At 45.0% G+C, this 14793-nt stretch overlaps 1 protein-coding gene across 3 annotated transcripts in view; it reads left to right on the forward strand.

Moving 5' to 3' along the window:
- CPL4 (C-terminal domain phosphatase-like 4) overlaps positions 1–14394 on the forward strand; it is a 120102-nt gene extending 105708 nt beyond the window's left edge. For 2 of the 3 annotated variants that reach the window (XM_087389657.1, XM_087389658.1), the window contains exons 10-11: positions 13163–13213; positions 13336–14394. In XM_087389657.1, the coding sequence (XP_087245783.1) occupies positions 13163–13213; positions 13336–13764 (480 nt within the window). In that variant the 3' untranslated portion in view covers positions 13765–14394. The remainder of the gene's footprint in view (positions 1–13162; positions 13214–13335) is intronic. The other variant, XR_015542614.1, reaches the window with a different exon arrangement.
- The last annotated feature ends 399 nt before the right edge of the window (positions 14395–14793 follow it).

The raw sequence follows: 14793 nt of genomic DNA on the forward strand, positions 1-14793 counted from the left end.
CTTTAGAGTTAGAAGTAGCAACTGTACTCTGCTTCTTGCTGAACCAAGAAACACATGAAGTACCAAGCATAAAACAGTTGCCACTATGTGACACAGGAGTGTCAGAACAACCAGCCCAATCATTATTTGTGAACCCATGCATGACAAGTGAAGTATCAGCCCCATAAAGAAGGCCTAAATGCTGAGTGCCTTTAAGATATCTGAAAACACGCTTCACGGCATGCCAATGGTGCATAGATGGGCTGTGCATATATCTGCTCAACTGTGAGACAGCATACTGTAGATCAGGTCTCGTATGGCATAGGTAAATCAAACAACCAACTGCCTGCTGATAGAGAGTGACATCACATGTACCGTTGCCATCCTCAGACGAGAAGTGAAAACCAATGTCTAATGGTGTGGATACTGGCTTGCAATCCTCAAACTGAAAACGTTGCAAAAGCTGTCCAATGTACTTGGATTGTGACATTAAAATGCCCCCCTCACTACTAGCAAATTGAATGCCCAGATAGTAGTGCAGACAACCAAGATTAGACATAGCAAATGTTTGCCGCAAATCAACTTTAAAATCTGCAATTTGCTGAGCATGTGTCCCAGTTACAAGCTTGTCATCCACATAAATGACTAAAATCAGCAAATCTGTCCCACGCTTGCGGATGTAAAGGGTAGCCTCTGTAGGGCTGTTCTGAAAGCCAACTGTGAGCAAATGAGTATGAATTCTCGAATACCAAGCCCGAGGTGCCTGCTTCAATCCATAGAGGGCCTTTTTCAAGCGGCATACCTTGCTTTCAGAACCGTCAACCTGAAAGCCAGGAGGTTGGGAAACATAGACCTCTTCTTGCAAATGCCCTTGTAGGAAAGCTGTATTAATATCAAGCTGATGTATCTGCCAATGAAAGTAGGCAGCAAAGGCAATAACAATGCGAATGGTAGTGATCCTAGAAGTGGGAGCAAAAGTCTCCTCAAAGTCAATGCCATGCTGTTGAGCGTAGTCCTTAGTGAAGGGTCGATGGCAAAAGAGAGAGAGTACAGTTACGTTAGAGTCGCACTAGTCTTAGCTGTCACATCAAACTTGGATAAAAAATAAAAAATAGAGAGTACAAGGTACTTGTACCTAGACCTAGGACTAAGTGTCCTAGGTGTCACATAGGACGTAAGTGTCCTAGGTGGCCTAAAAGGCACTAACACTACAAGTGCCTCTATTTATGCCTACAAGGCACATACCATGGCCTATAGGGCATCACTAGAACCACCAGGAGATGGCCTCCACGGGATGGGCTGAAGTACTCTAGAAACGTCTCAAAATACCTGGTATTTTCTGGTCATGGTGGCACATGTTCATCCAAAAGGATATAGCCACCTATGAATATGCAAGGGATGTTAGATCATGTAACAAAGGGAACCAAGTGTAAAACTTATCGGAAGACTTCGAACTTGGGATGAGGAAGTGCCTTTGTAAACATATCTGCTATGTTGTCCTCTGTGGGAAGATAGAACAGCTCTATGTCTCATGCTGACAACCGCTCCCGAACATAATGATAGTGAACTTCAATATGCTTGGTACGCGCATGAAACACTGGGTTACGTGCAATGGCCAAAGCACTTTGGCTGTCAGTGTAGACAATAGTGGAGGATGTCTGGCCAATACCAAGATCTGTAAGTAACTGTCGAAGCCAAACACACTCTACTGTAGCGGTAAAAGCTGCCCTGTACTCAGCCTCACAGCTAGATGTGGCAACTGTTGGTTGCTTCTTGCTGAGCCAAGAGATACATGAATTGCCAAGCAAAAAACAATTGCCAGTATGTGACACTCTGGTGTCGGAACATCCTGCCCAGTCACTATCCGTGTAAGCATGCATGGTAAGTGAACCCTGATCACCATAGAAGAGGGCTAAATCCTAAGTGCCTCTAAGATATCTGAAGACTCTCTTCACTGCCTGCCAATGCTGTGAACTGGGCATGTGCATGAATCTGCTGAGCTGAGATATTGCATAGTGTAAGTCAGGTGTGGTGTGACATAAATAAATAAGGCATCCAACAGCCTGCTGATAAAGAGTGATATCACATGGTGGGCTCCCATCATGAGTTGAGAATTTGAAGCCAGGGTCCATCGGAGTAGAGATTGGCTTGCAATCCTCAAACTGAAAACGATCAAGGAGCTGTCCAATATACTTGGACTGAGACATTCTGATACCCCCCTCAACATGAGCAAACTGAATGCGCAAATAATAATGGAGCTATCCCATGTCTGACATTTCAAAGACCTGCTGCAAATCAGTCTTGAAAGCTGCAATTTGCTGAGTATCTGGGCCCATGATGAGCATATCATCCACATATAAAATCAGCACTAAAAAATCAGATCCACTCCCATGGACATTTTCTAAGCCGGCATACCTTATTTTCAGAATTAACAACCTCAAAGCCAGGAGGTTGTGTGACATATACTTCTTCCTGCAGATCCCCATGAAGAAAAGCAGTCTTGATGTCAAGTTGGTACACTTGCCAGTGATGATGGGCTGCAATGGCAATGACACATCTAATGGTAGTAATCCTGGATGTGGGAGCAAATGTCTCCTCAAAGTCAATGCCTTGTTGTTGGGCATACCCTTTTGCAACAAGACGGGCTTTGTATCGATCTATGCTGCCATGAGATTTCCTTTTTAATTTGTAGACCCACCGGGTTCCAATGGCATGCTTGCCTGCAGGGAGATCTACTAATTCCCATGTGTCATTTTTAGCAATAGAATGTAACTCAGCTCTCATTGCATCCATCCACTCTTTGCTGTCAAAATCATCTTTATGGCACAAGGGCTCTTCATTGCAAGCTGTAGCAAGGAGTGCAAACTCAAGAAAGTGACCATGCATCTGTCTATTCCCTGATCTTGTCCGGGCAATAAAAGGCTGGTCTTGTTTGCTGTCCCTCAATGTATCAAGAAGCCATCTGGGAACTTGCCTTTGCTGTCTATTGACAACTCTTTCTTTAATGACTGCATCATGAATGGTGGGATCATTTTGTGCCGGAAGAGAAACCTGCAAATCAGCATGAGGTAGTGGTTGATTATTGCTTGGTGGAGGGCCTGCAGGAGGCTCATGTTGCTGGTCAAAGTCCTCCTTTGAGGATGGTAGAGGTAACCAAGATTCAAAAGCATCAAACATGTCAACTTCTGGCTTAGCTTTGCAGTCCACAAGAGGAGAAGCTGAATTGTTCAGCAAAGATTTCATCTGTACTGACAATAATCTTCCCAGTATTTGGTTGATATAACCGATACCCTCTGCTCTCTTGGCTGTAACCAATAAATATGCATTTGATTGCCTTGTCATCAAGCTTATGTCTCAGCTGAGATGGTACATGAACATATGCAAGAGACCCAAAAACTCTCGTGTTTGAAAGTGAAGGCTTCCTGCCTTTCCATGCTTCATAAGGTGTAACAGTCTTCAATGCCCGTGTAGGTAATCTATTCAGCACATAGTTGGCACACATCACTGCATCAAGCCAAAATTTATTTGGCGAAGACTTGGCCTTAAGCATGCATCTGGCCATCTCCATTGTGGACCTGTTTTTCCTTTCAGAAACAGGATTCTTGTTACGCTCTAACCGAGGTAGCTTGACCTCGGAAGAATCAGTCGACATTTCCCTTAAAGGATCTATCTCTGTAATATATGTGTTTGTGCTTCATGTAAATGATCGGGAGGGATTTAATGTCAAGGTCCTAGGTGAGGGCTGATAGCACCAGACTAGGTAGATCTAAGGCCAAGGGCCTAATGCAAAGGTTGTGCCTAGGGGCAAAGAATTTAATGCATCCCAAGAGAGGGGTGAAATGTTGCATTAGGAAGGCCCTATATGGATGACATGTGGCATCTAGATCTATCTAGGGAATTGGGGCTTGTTGAGGCTAGAGAGAGAAGAGAAGGAAATTATTCACGTGGATTTTTGAATGAAGATCTCTGTCTGCTTGTTAGCCTCAGCGAGATATGGCTGGGAGGTGATTCATGGTGCTGCTCCCGTGATCGAAGTAGAGAACTAGGAAAGAGTGCTTTACAATTGGTATCAGAGCCTATGGAGAGATCAAGGGATACGTGACGTGCAAAAGAACGGGACTGTTTAGGGGCTTCACGGCTGGGTTTAATCGACGCTGGCCTACACAAACGGCGTCGAATAGGAAGACTGTGACGGACAATTGGCCTACGCCAAGAGGAGCGTAGGGCCTTGAACAGGGTAGACAAGTCTAAAGGCCGCGCAATTTCAGACCAGCGTCGAGGGAGATCCAAAGCTGTTGACGATGCCGTGATCGATGGCGCTCCCGTAAGGCGAGGAATTCGATCATTCACGTGATCGATAATAGGCTGGAGCGTAGCTGGAAGGACAGAGTTGGGTCGGCGACGGACGTGAGCGTCAAATCGATTGGTGCTGGCCTACGCAAGCAGGTCGTAGAGCGTAGGAGCGGGACACGCAGGCGTTGAAGCTGCTGCTGGAGCGGAAGGTTCCTGTAAGGCCCTTCGACATTCGTTGACTCCAGGAGGTCGTGAGCAAGGAGACCAATTGGCCCGAATAAATCGTTCGTGGAGCGTGGCGGTCCCAGGTGACGTAGTGCAGGCTGGCTAGCCCGTGGTCTGCTTCGTTGGCACATGTACGTGCAGCGATCTGCAACACCAGCAGTCTGTTCGTAACCAGTGACTGGAGCGACAATCCAGCAACCCTTGGAAACGCAGATTGAGTGCAGGGCTGGTGAAGGTAGACGATAGGTTGACGAACAACCTATCGGTTTCGTCCAAGGCCACGCAGACCTCTCTCAGGTTGTGACAGGTTCCAAACAGAAGTAAAAGAAAACAAAGGTCGTATCAGTTGCGAGCAGACAACAGTACGTGGAGGCTGCAGGCTTCAGGGACTCGAATTGCGTGGAGCTTCCAGGGAGCATCAAATTTTCCTTCCTTATAAGATTTCAGTTTTGTTGTGCAGTCTATTATTTTTGTACAGCAGAGTCTACAGTTACTATGCCTGTGTATGCATGTGTGTTTCGGTCAGAGTCAGTTTGCAGAAATTTCCCTAGTATAGGGAAAAGCGCCATCTGAGATATATGCCTATGTTAAATGCCTGATCAGTGTGAATGTGGGATTGCAGGAATTCCCTAGTATAGGGGCACACTGGATTGTGTGAGCTGGTAAATACAGTTTGCTAGTGGTGTTTTATTATTTATTAAATTTAAAAAAAAACCCCAAATCAAAACAAAACAAAACAAACCAAAACACCCATTAAACAGAATGGAAGCAGAAGAAGGAGCTTCCAAGAGGGACCCTGGTGAACCAGGAGTCCGGCCGACCCAGCAGGTGTTGCGCCCAGTAGCTCATACTTTATCTGGCAGGATTGCATTGCTGGAGGATGCCTTGCAACAGTTGTTAGTGCAGCAATTACAGGCCAATGCAGGGCAGTCCGAACTTAGGAGAGCGATACATAGTACGTCTGCCAGACCTTCTCGAGAGGAGAAGGGAAAGGCTCCAATGGAACCGGAGTCTAGTGTCCATACGGTCGAGCCTAGGAAGGCTAAAGTGCCAAATATTGCCAATTACAGACCGGAAAAGTATTCTGGTCGGATGAACGACCGTAGCTCCGATGTCATTGAGACCTGGTTACACAAATGGGACGAGGCGTTCACCATTTGTGAAATCAGAAATGACATCAAGAAGATCCGCGAGGCCACCCACATGTTTAGTGAGGCAGCAGATCGGTGGTGGATTAAACAACAAAAAGATGGGATAGCATCCACTACCTGGGAGGGGTTTAAAAGAGAGTTCAGGAAACACTTCTTACCTTCTGACGAAGCATCCCGAGCTTGGGATCAATATAGGAACCTTCGTCAAAGAAATTTATCAGTGGCAGAATACACTGATAAGTTTCGAGAGAGTGTAATGAAGGTTGACGAACCCCTGCCTCAATCAATCCAAGTGAAAGATTTCATATTTGGATTGAATGATCGAATAAAAATGGAAGTTCGGGCTAAGTACGCGAACACGTTAGATGATGCAATAGCTATAGCCCTGAACTACGAAGATGCCAAGGGCAGCAAGCCAAGTGGGTTTGATTCTCCGTATCCGCATGCCCAGTATGTGATTTGCATCACCAAGGTCCTTCATATCAAAGGCCTCATGCAATCTCTTCTTAAGGTCATCAAGCTCCTTACGAGCCTTACCAGTAGTAAGCATGTCATCCACATATAAAATGAGAATGATTAAGCTGCCATTTGCAGCCCTTTTGGTATATAAGCAGTGATCGACATCACTTCTCCTGAAACCTTGGGACTTCATGAAGGTATCAAATTTCTTATACCATTCTCTTGGTGCCTGTTTCAGCCCATAAAGGCTCTTCTTAAGCTTGCATACAAGTGACTCCTTGCCCTTGACTGCAAATCCCTCTGGCTGCTGCATGTAGATCTCCTCATGAAGATCACCGTGAAGAAAAGCTGTCTTCACATCCATTTGGCATAATTCCAAATCCTCACATGCAACCAAAGCAAGTACAGTCCTGAGTGTGGTCATCTTAACCACTGGAGAAAAGATCTCATCAAAGTCGACACCATACTCCTGCTTAAAGCCCTTGGCAACCAACCTGGCTTTATACCTTGGCTTAGCTCCAAGTGTGACTTTCAATCTATACACCCACTTGCATGGCAGTACTTTCATGCCCTTAGGCAACTGCACCAATTCCCAAGTACCATTTTTATGGAGACTGTCCATTTCGGACTTCATGGCTAGTTCCCATAGCCTTTTATCATGCATTTGCACGGCTTCCTTGTAACACGAAGGTTCTCCACAGTCTGTAAGCATAATAAAATCTGCCCCTGGAACAAATCTGTCTGGCTGCCTCGTTTGTCGAGTGGACCTTCGGACCCATTGGTCTTGCTGTGCAGCCTGCTGTTCACCTAAAACAGGTGGCTGTTCCAGTAGATCAGGCTGCAGAATTATGCCTGGGAGATCTTCCAAAGGTGGTATATCCTGTAGGACATCTTCCGCCACTGCGGGCTGTCCATTTGGACCTGCTGCAGCATCATGCATTGGCTGATTACGCTGCTGTTGTGGCTGATTTGCAGCCTGCCTAAATTGTAGAGGATGTCCCGAGTCATCAATGTCAACCTCTGAAGCATCAGAAGGCTTATCTACTGCCTTAAACATACATGACTCATCAAATAAGACATCATTGCTGCGTATAAGCTTCTTATTCACAGGATCCCATAGGCGGTAACCCATCTCACCACTGTCACCATATCCAAGAAAAATGCATTTAAGAGACTTAGGATCAAGCTTGCTGCGATCTTCTCTGCGTATATGCACGTACGCAGTGCAGCCAAAGACCCTCAAGTGCTTATAGGAAGGAGGTTTTCCTGTCCAAAGCTCCTCTGGCACTCTGCCATCCAGTCTCTTATTTGGTGACCTATTGATGAGATGTACTGCTGTTTTTACAGCCTCAGCCCAAAATCCATAAGATAAAGCAGCATGTGACATCATAGAGCGGGACTTTTCCTGTATGGTTCTGTTCATACGCTCTGCAGTGCCATTCTGCGCTGGACTGTAAGGAGCAGGGAGTTCCCTTTTAATACCTCTAGCATTACAAAATGCATTGAATGCATTAGATATATACTCCCCACCGTTATCTGACCGCAAAGCCTTCAGTGTTCTGCCTGTTTGGTTCTCAACCAAAGCAAGCCATTTCTGGAACACTGGAAAGACATCACCCTTCAATCGAAGAGGATACACCCACACCTTCCGTGTGGAATCATCTATAAATGTGACAAAGTACCGTGCACCTCCAAGTGAAGGACTAGGCATTTCACACACATCTGTATGCACAAGCTCAAGTTGAGCATCTTTATGTCCTAATCTCCTCTTATGAGGACACTGTAATTGTCTACCATATATGCAGTGCTCACAAAACTTTAAATCAGAAAATTTCAGAGACGGTAAGTAGCCAAGGCGAGCCAATTGCTCCATTCCACTTATGCTCATATGTCCCAACCGGCTATGCCACATAGAAATATTCGGCAGCTCGGTGGCATGAATATCAGTGTGATTACATACTTTAGCATGAAGGGTATACATTGTGTCAACCTTAGGACCTCTGGCAACAACCAGGGCACCTTTGGTGACCTTCCAGAAACCATGACCAAAGCTGGTCACAAAACCTTCGTCATCCAACATGCCAGTAGAAATCAAATTTTTCTTGACTTCGGGTACATGCCTGACATTGTGAAGCATAAGCTGAGTACCATCAGCAAATACAAGCCTGACATCTCCAACACCGACAATACTGCATGCATGATTATCCCCTAGAAACACGACTCCATTACTGTCTCCTGCATACCTGACAAACAACTCTCTGTAAGGTGTAACATGGAATGAGGCACCTGAGTCAATGATCCAAGAGTGCATGTCTGCAAAACCGCCTGCATGGAGAGCATGAGCATCCAAAGTAGAGAGAAATAGAACCTCTCCCTCACTGTCATAACCGTGTGTAGAATGAAGCTCTTCAATCTTCACACTGCTCTTGCCCTTGCTTACTGGTACAATTGCCTTTGCATCTGACGCATCAGTGTCCTTGGCTTTGTCTCTCTTATCATTTTTCAGTTTAAAGCACTGCTTTTTGGTATGTCCGTTTTTGCCACAGTAGTAGCACTCAACATCTTTGTTGGAGCGGGACTTGCTCCTACCTTTTCCCCTTTCCTGGGATTTGCCTCTTTGCTGACTTCTCCCCCTTGCATTCAAGGCATTGTTAGGCTTTACTGCATCTTGAGCTTTCAGCTTCTGCTCTTCTTGCAAAATCAGCCCTGTGATGTCTGCAAAACTTATGAAAGTGTTTGCATTTGTCACAGCTGTGGTGAACGTATCCCAACTCTCAGGAAGAGAGATCAAGAGTGCCATACCCTTGGTTTCCTCATCCACCACATACTTCTGATTCGCAAGCTGAGTAACAATTGAATTAAACTCATTGAGATGTGCATCCATGGAGGTCCCTTCCTTCATCTTCAGATTGAAGAACTTGCGCAACCAATATATCTTTGTGGCTGCACTTTGCTGCTCATATGTGTCCTGTAGCTTTTTCCACACACCCCAGGCTGTTTTTTCACCGTCCACATTCCAAACAACACTCTCATGGAGTGACAATTCAATTATGGACTTTGCCGACAGATCGGCCAGTGCCCAAGCATCATCAGATGTGCCAGTGGGCTTCACACCTTTGTGTACAATAGGAGCATGAAACTGCCTGAGGATTAGCACATTCAGGACCATCTTTTTCCACATCGGATAGTTAGTAGCACCCTGCAACTTCTTAATATTAAGAAGAGAGGACTCCGAGGATGAAGCCATTACAATCAGCAGGAAATATAACCCACACTTGGGTGCCTGACTCCCTGCAGACCAAGTGCACATACAACCGAGACTGACGAAACAGCTTTGGCTTTATTTCTACGACGGAAATTAACTCTCCAAAGGCTCTCCCTCACTCCCTCTCTCTGAACATACACTAGGGCCCAGGACAAATTGTCGGGCTGGACCCCCCCGAAGGTCTTTATTCATTTCAGAAAAATCTATTACAGAAATTCAGCTTCAGCTTAGAGCTGTCTCGTAAGTTTCTCTCCTCCAACGTGAAAAGAAAAGTCCTTCTTTTACAAGAGCTTCAAGCCCCATTCAAATTGGCAACATGCCACTTGTCTAAAATCTAGACTAAACCTATTACAAGCCTCTAAGGGCTATTCTGGAGTCTTCAAAGCTCTCGGTCACACGAACCGCTTCCTAGGTGCTTGTCAGGCTCCCATTTCGCTTAGGAAAAATAATCCTTCCTAGTACCTGCAACAATTAATTAAAAGCGCACCACCATGGTACCCATTAATTGTTAGCGCTTTGCATGCAAATAACACACTGTGGACTAATCCTAGTCACGGTGGCGTCCCCACTGAACACATGTGCACATCAAAACAAATATATATATATATAAATATATATATATATTTTCTCTGATTGACCGGAGTCAACACTCTTGATTATAATTAAAGAGCTTCGACCCAAGGTCAAGGCGCCTTAATTATAGCCAAGTCTCTCCAACCGAGGTTGGCACATCTTGGTTAACCGGGGTTAACCCTCTTGGCGCATGCCAAGTCTTGTTGACCGAAGTCAACACTCTCTGACCGTAGTCAGGTTTACTTGACTAGAGTCAAGTATCTTTGACCGTAGTCAATCCTTTGACCATTAAAATAACTCTTTGACCGTAATTAACACATATAAAACTCTTTAATTATGATCAAATAAATGGTCAACTGTACTTTGACTTAGGATATTTACATTGTGGTGACATCCCCTCGGCTTCTATTCAGTTGACCGCAACTGAAAAGCTTCCTTGTAAACGTCCAAAAGCTGTGGATGATCGGATAACATGTCTTCGTCCATCCACTTGGCATCTAATGCTGTATAATTCTTGAATTTTACAAGATACCTGTAAAATTCTTTACCCTGAGGGCCTTTACGTACAGTATGGTACACAATTTGCTCTGGCTGAAGGACTTCCTCCAGCTCATCCACTTCTGGTGGATCTTCTGATACTGGTTCTGTAGGCTCTGGTCCCTGAAATTTCTTTAGAAGACTCACATGGAATGCATTGTGAATCCTCCAATGCTCTGGCAATGCTAATCTGTATGCAACCTCATTTATTCTTTCTGTAACCCTAAAAGGGCCATAATATCTGGGAGATAACTTTGCATACACTTTCTGTTTGCCTTTAAACTTGCGGAGCCTAGCTTTTTCAAACCTCAAAAGTATCCAGTCCCGTTCCTTGAGATCTAGCTGTCTCCTATGTTTATCTGCAGCCCTTTTATGTTTCTCTTGAGACCTTTCAATTGCTGTCCGGACTTGGCTGTAAGCTGTCTGGAGGTCTCTTACAAACTGATCAGCTGCAAATATTTCATCTTTAGTCCTCAATATAGGTGGCAAAATCACCTTCCCATATATGACTTCAAAAGGGGCTTTCCCTGTAGAGCTATGTACTGTATTATTGTAAGCAAACTCTACTAAGGGTAGGTACTTTTCCCAGTGTGAACTTTGGTCACCCACGTAGCATTTCAGCATATCCAAAATGGTAGAATTTGCTACTTCACTTTGACCATCTGTCTGGGGATGGAAAGAAGAAGAAAAATTCAGATTCGTCCCCATGTTATCAAATAAAGCTCTCCAGAATAGACTGGTCATTCTGGGATCTCGATCACTAACAATGGACTTAGGCATACCATGATGTTTAAAGATTTGTGCCATGAAGATCTTAGCCATATGATTTGCCTTTATGGTTTTGCGAACTGGAATGAAATGAGCTTGCTTGCTGAATCTATCAATGATAGTCCAAATCCCATCATTCCCTGACTTTGATCTCGGCAATTCAAAAATAAAGTCCATTGTAATATTTTCCCATGGTGCCTGAGGCACGGGAAGAGGCATAAGTGGGCCAGGTGCCTTCTGTCTATCACACATTTTCTGACACGTAAGGCATTCAGTAACAAACTGATGTATATCTTTCCGCATTCCTGGCCAAAAGAAATACCTCTCTAGTGCTAGAGTTGTTGCTGTAATTCCTCTGTGTCCAGCATAGGGAGGTGCATGGCATTCTCCCAAAATCTTTTTCCTCATCTCCTGGGTGATGCATAGGCAATCATCTTTCATTAAATACCCATCTTTCAGGGAATAGTGACTGGTGGATTGCCCTTCTTGCATCTGCTGTAAAATTTCACCAAAATCAGAATCATGAGCATATTGTTCCCTCATGCCTTCCAGGTCCTGATGATAAGCAATAGTTACATTATTGACCTGGGGTCTTCGGGACAAGGCATCTGCCACTCTGTTCCGAATTCCTGGGGTATGGACAATCTGAAAATGATACATAAGGTGAAAAGAACTGGAAGCCCCAAAAAAATACCAATGTCCTGAATATGACCTTGTACGTGCAAAACCTGCACGGAGATCTCGAAAGAAGTACTAGCTGTACGGACAGCTCAAGTACGATGTACAGTGATTGTACGGAGTACACTGTACAATGTACGGTATACGGCTGAAGTACGGAGCCCTGAAGTACGGAGGCTCCCACGTGCAAGTACGACGTGTAGTACGGACAAGTACGCAATGCAGGTACAAATCAGCCATACGTCTGTACAGAAGATGTACGGCGATGCATGTACTGATGTACGGAACGCAGGTAGGAATGCAAAAATCGGTGGTACACCTAAGGAAGGCCTGGGAAATCTGATGAAAAGAGACGTCGTCCGGCTATCCTCCTCGACAGGATCAAACCCCAATGAGAAAGGGGTCAAAAAAATATTCTTGGAGCTCAGTGCTAACAGACTAGCCTGAAACACTGTACCTGCTACCTCTGAGGAGTCAAAAACAACTTGGAAGAATTCTTGCCCAAGTAGACGAACATCTGTGAGGTGCCGTGAGAGGTCTCCAGGTAGAGCGGAGAGCATCCAGTCCCTGGCCTGTAATCTAGAAGGATGGGACCCATGGATGCGAGCAAAAAGTGATGATGAACTCTCTTGCTTTGCGTCTTTGCTGAGGCAGGGGGTAGAGGAGGCGGGGTAGGGAGCAGCTGAGAGGGAGGCAGCCAGTGGAGAGGGAGGAGAGGTAGGGAGGGAGACGGGCTGAGAGGGTGGAGAGGGAGGGGCTGAGAGGGAGGCGCAGCTAGGGAGGAGGGGGCTGAGAGAGAGGAGAGGCTGAGAGAGAGGAGGGGGCTAAGAGAGAGGAGAGGCTAGGCTGAGAGGAGGGAGGGGCAGTCGTGCAGGGAGGAACAGCATTACACGTTTGGGCTCTCATTCTTTGGCTGTATGCCAATCTGTAATGTTTTGAATGCTAGGTCTACACACGCACACCCTTATCCTCCCCTGGATTCTCCCTTCCATGAGACAAATTTGTATGCATGCTACATGACTTGATAGAGGCTTGTAATGATGTTGCCATCTGGATGGCACAACAACATTTGGCATTGTCATGATGGTGTGTTTTTATTGGCATTTGTGCATGAAAACTAGCTCTATAGCAAGATGTATGCAATTGACTGGCATCTAAGCCTTCAATCATCTATTTTGTAGTCCGTGGACTGTTTCGCCAGAAAATTTGATGATGAAGGTTTTGTGTTCTGTAGGGTGGCAGAGGAAAGACTGAAAGCCACCACGGTGGACAGGATGTGAGAAAGGTATGTAATTAGTGCTTTTGTCGTTTCTGCTTCTGACTACTGCAATTTTTGTTTTTTCCAGTTCTGACGCAGTCTATTTCAAAATGGAATCAATTCTTTTCTTACCCTGTGCCTTGTTCCAGATCCTGCAGAGATTGAGGTCAAATGTTTTGGCTGGTTGCAAAGTTGTATTCAGTAGGATCTTTCCTACAGCTCTACCTTCGCCAGCAAATCACCCATTTTGGCGTCTTACGGAGGAGCTAGGGGCTGTATGCACAAATTCTGTAGATGCTTCTGTTACACATGTCATTGCATTGGACAAAGGAACTGACAAAGCAAGGTGGGCTCAGCAGCACAAACGCCATTTAGTTCATCCCAGGTGGGTGGAGGCTGCTCTCTATACATGGAAGCGTCCATTAGAAGAGGAGTACCCTATTGGTGATGCTCACATGCTGACTACTTTTTCAAAGACGATTAGTATGGAACAATTGGATACAAAAATCACCCCTCTTGGGGATGAATCTGGGACCCCTTCCGGTCTGGTCAATCAAATCCAAGAAGGAGAATCTTGAGACCACAAGATTCACAGCAGCAATTTTCAAAAGGCTATGCAAAGGAAAAACCAACGGCAATTAGTGACAAAAGTAGGTTTGTAGCAAAAAGGAATTGACAGATTATTTAGCTTTCATGTAGTGATACCAATCCTGCATGGCTTGTCTAGCCATGCTTCATTGTAGTCCTCGTCGTGGTTGCTGAGAACATTTACTCATGAATGCAGAATGACAGACAATTTCAGGGTTTGAGCAATTCCTGCTGGGCTTGGGATTGTATTTGGACTGCTGCAATTGGTGACTCCTTTCTCTTCACCTGGCGATCACAAAGATTTTTGCACGTCTTTTCCTATACAGGAGGTCAAGATTAAAGGGTACAACCTGGTAATTTTGGACCTCCCTTTTCTCTTTAATTCACAATCACAGCTTTTTCTGTACAGATGGTCAAGATTAAAGTATTACTTCGACTGTTGAAATGTAGTTGTGCTGCTGTAAGATGAGACTTACAAGGTATGCGCCATGCTTATACTTGGCAAGGTTGATCTCCATGATAAGTTTTGAGATGTTTGACGTTTCCATTTTTCGTCTGTTTACTCATACACAACCAAGTAGTGTCGGTCTTAACAAACCATCAGTTCCAACTGCGCACAAAATCACCGGGAACTTGTTGAATGGTAGCTTGAGGGAATCTTTTATGAGTTACGAGCGTACTGCCTTCCACGGTTTCCCACCTTTCTCTCACCTCTCTTGTTAACCTTTTTTCTCCCCCCTAGATTCTGGTTTGTGTGGCAAGGTGGGTGTGTACGTGTTTGCTTGTGCATGTAGTGTGGAAGTGACGACAGGCACATGCAACATATGGGAGTCTCTTGTGGGGTTACAAGTCAACAACCCCCTCTTCTCCTTTTGTCTTTTCTTTATTTTTTTTCCCCTAATTCTAGTGTCTGGACATGCAAGGCTCTTAATGTTTGGGAGTGGGCACATGCATTCACACATGGCTGTGCCACAAGCATTTTATTTGCATGCATTTTAGTGCACAGCTTCACAAAGGTG

This window comes from Dipteris shenzhenensis, chromosome 18, assembly GCF_047967505.1.
Source record: "Dipteris shenzhenensis isolate YYH24624 ecotype China chromosome 18, Dip_SZ_1.0, whole genome shotgun sequence".
NCBI classification, from domain to species: domain Eukaryota; kingdom Viridiplantae; phylum Streptophyta; class Polypodiopsida; order Gleicheniales; family Dipteridaceae; genus Dipteris; species Dipteris shenzhenensis.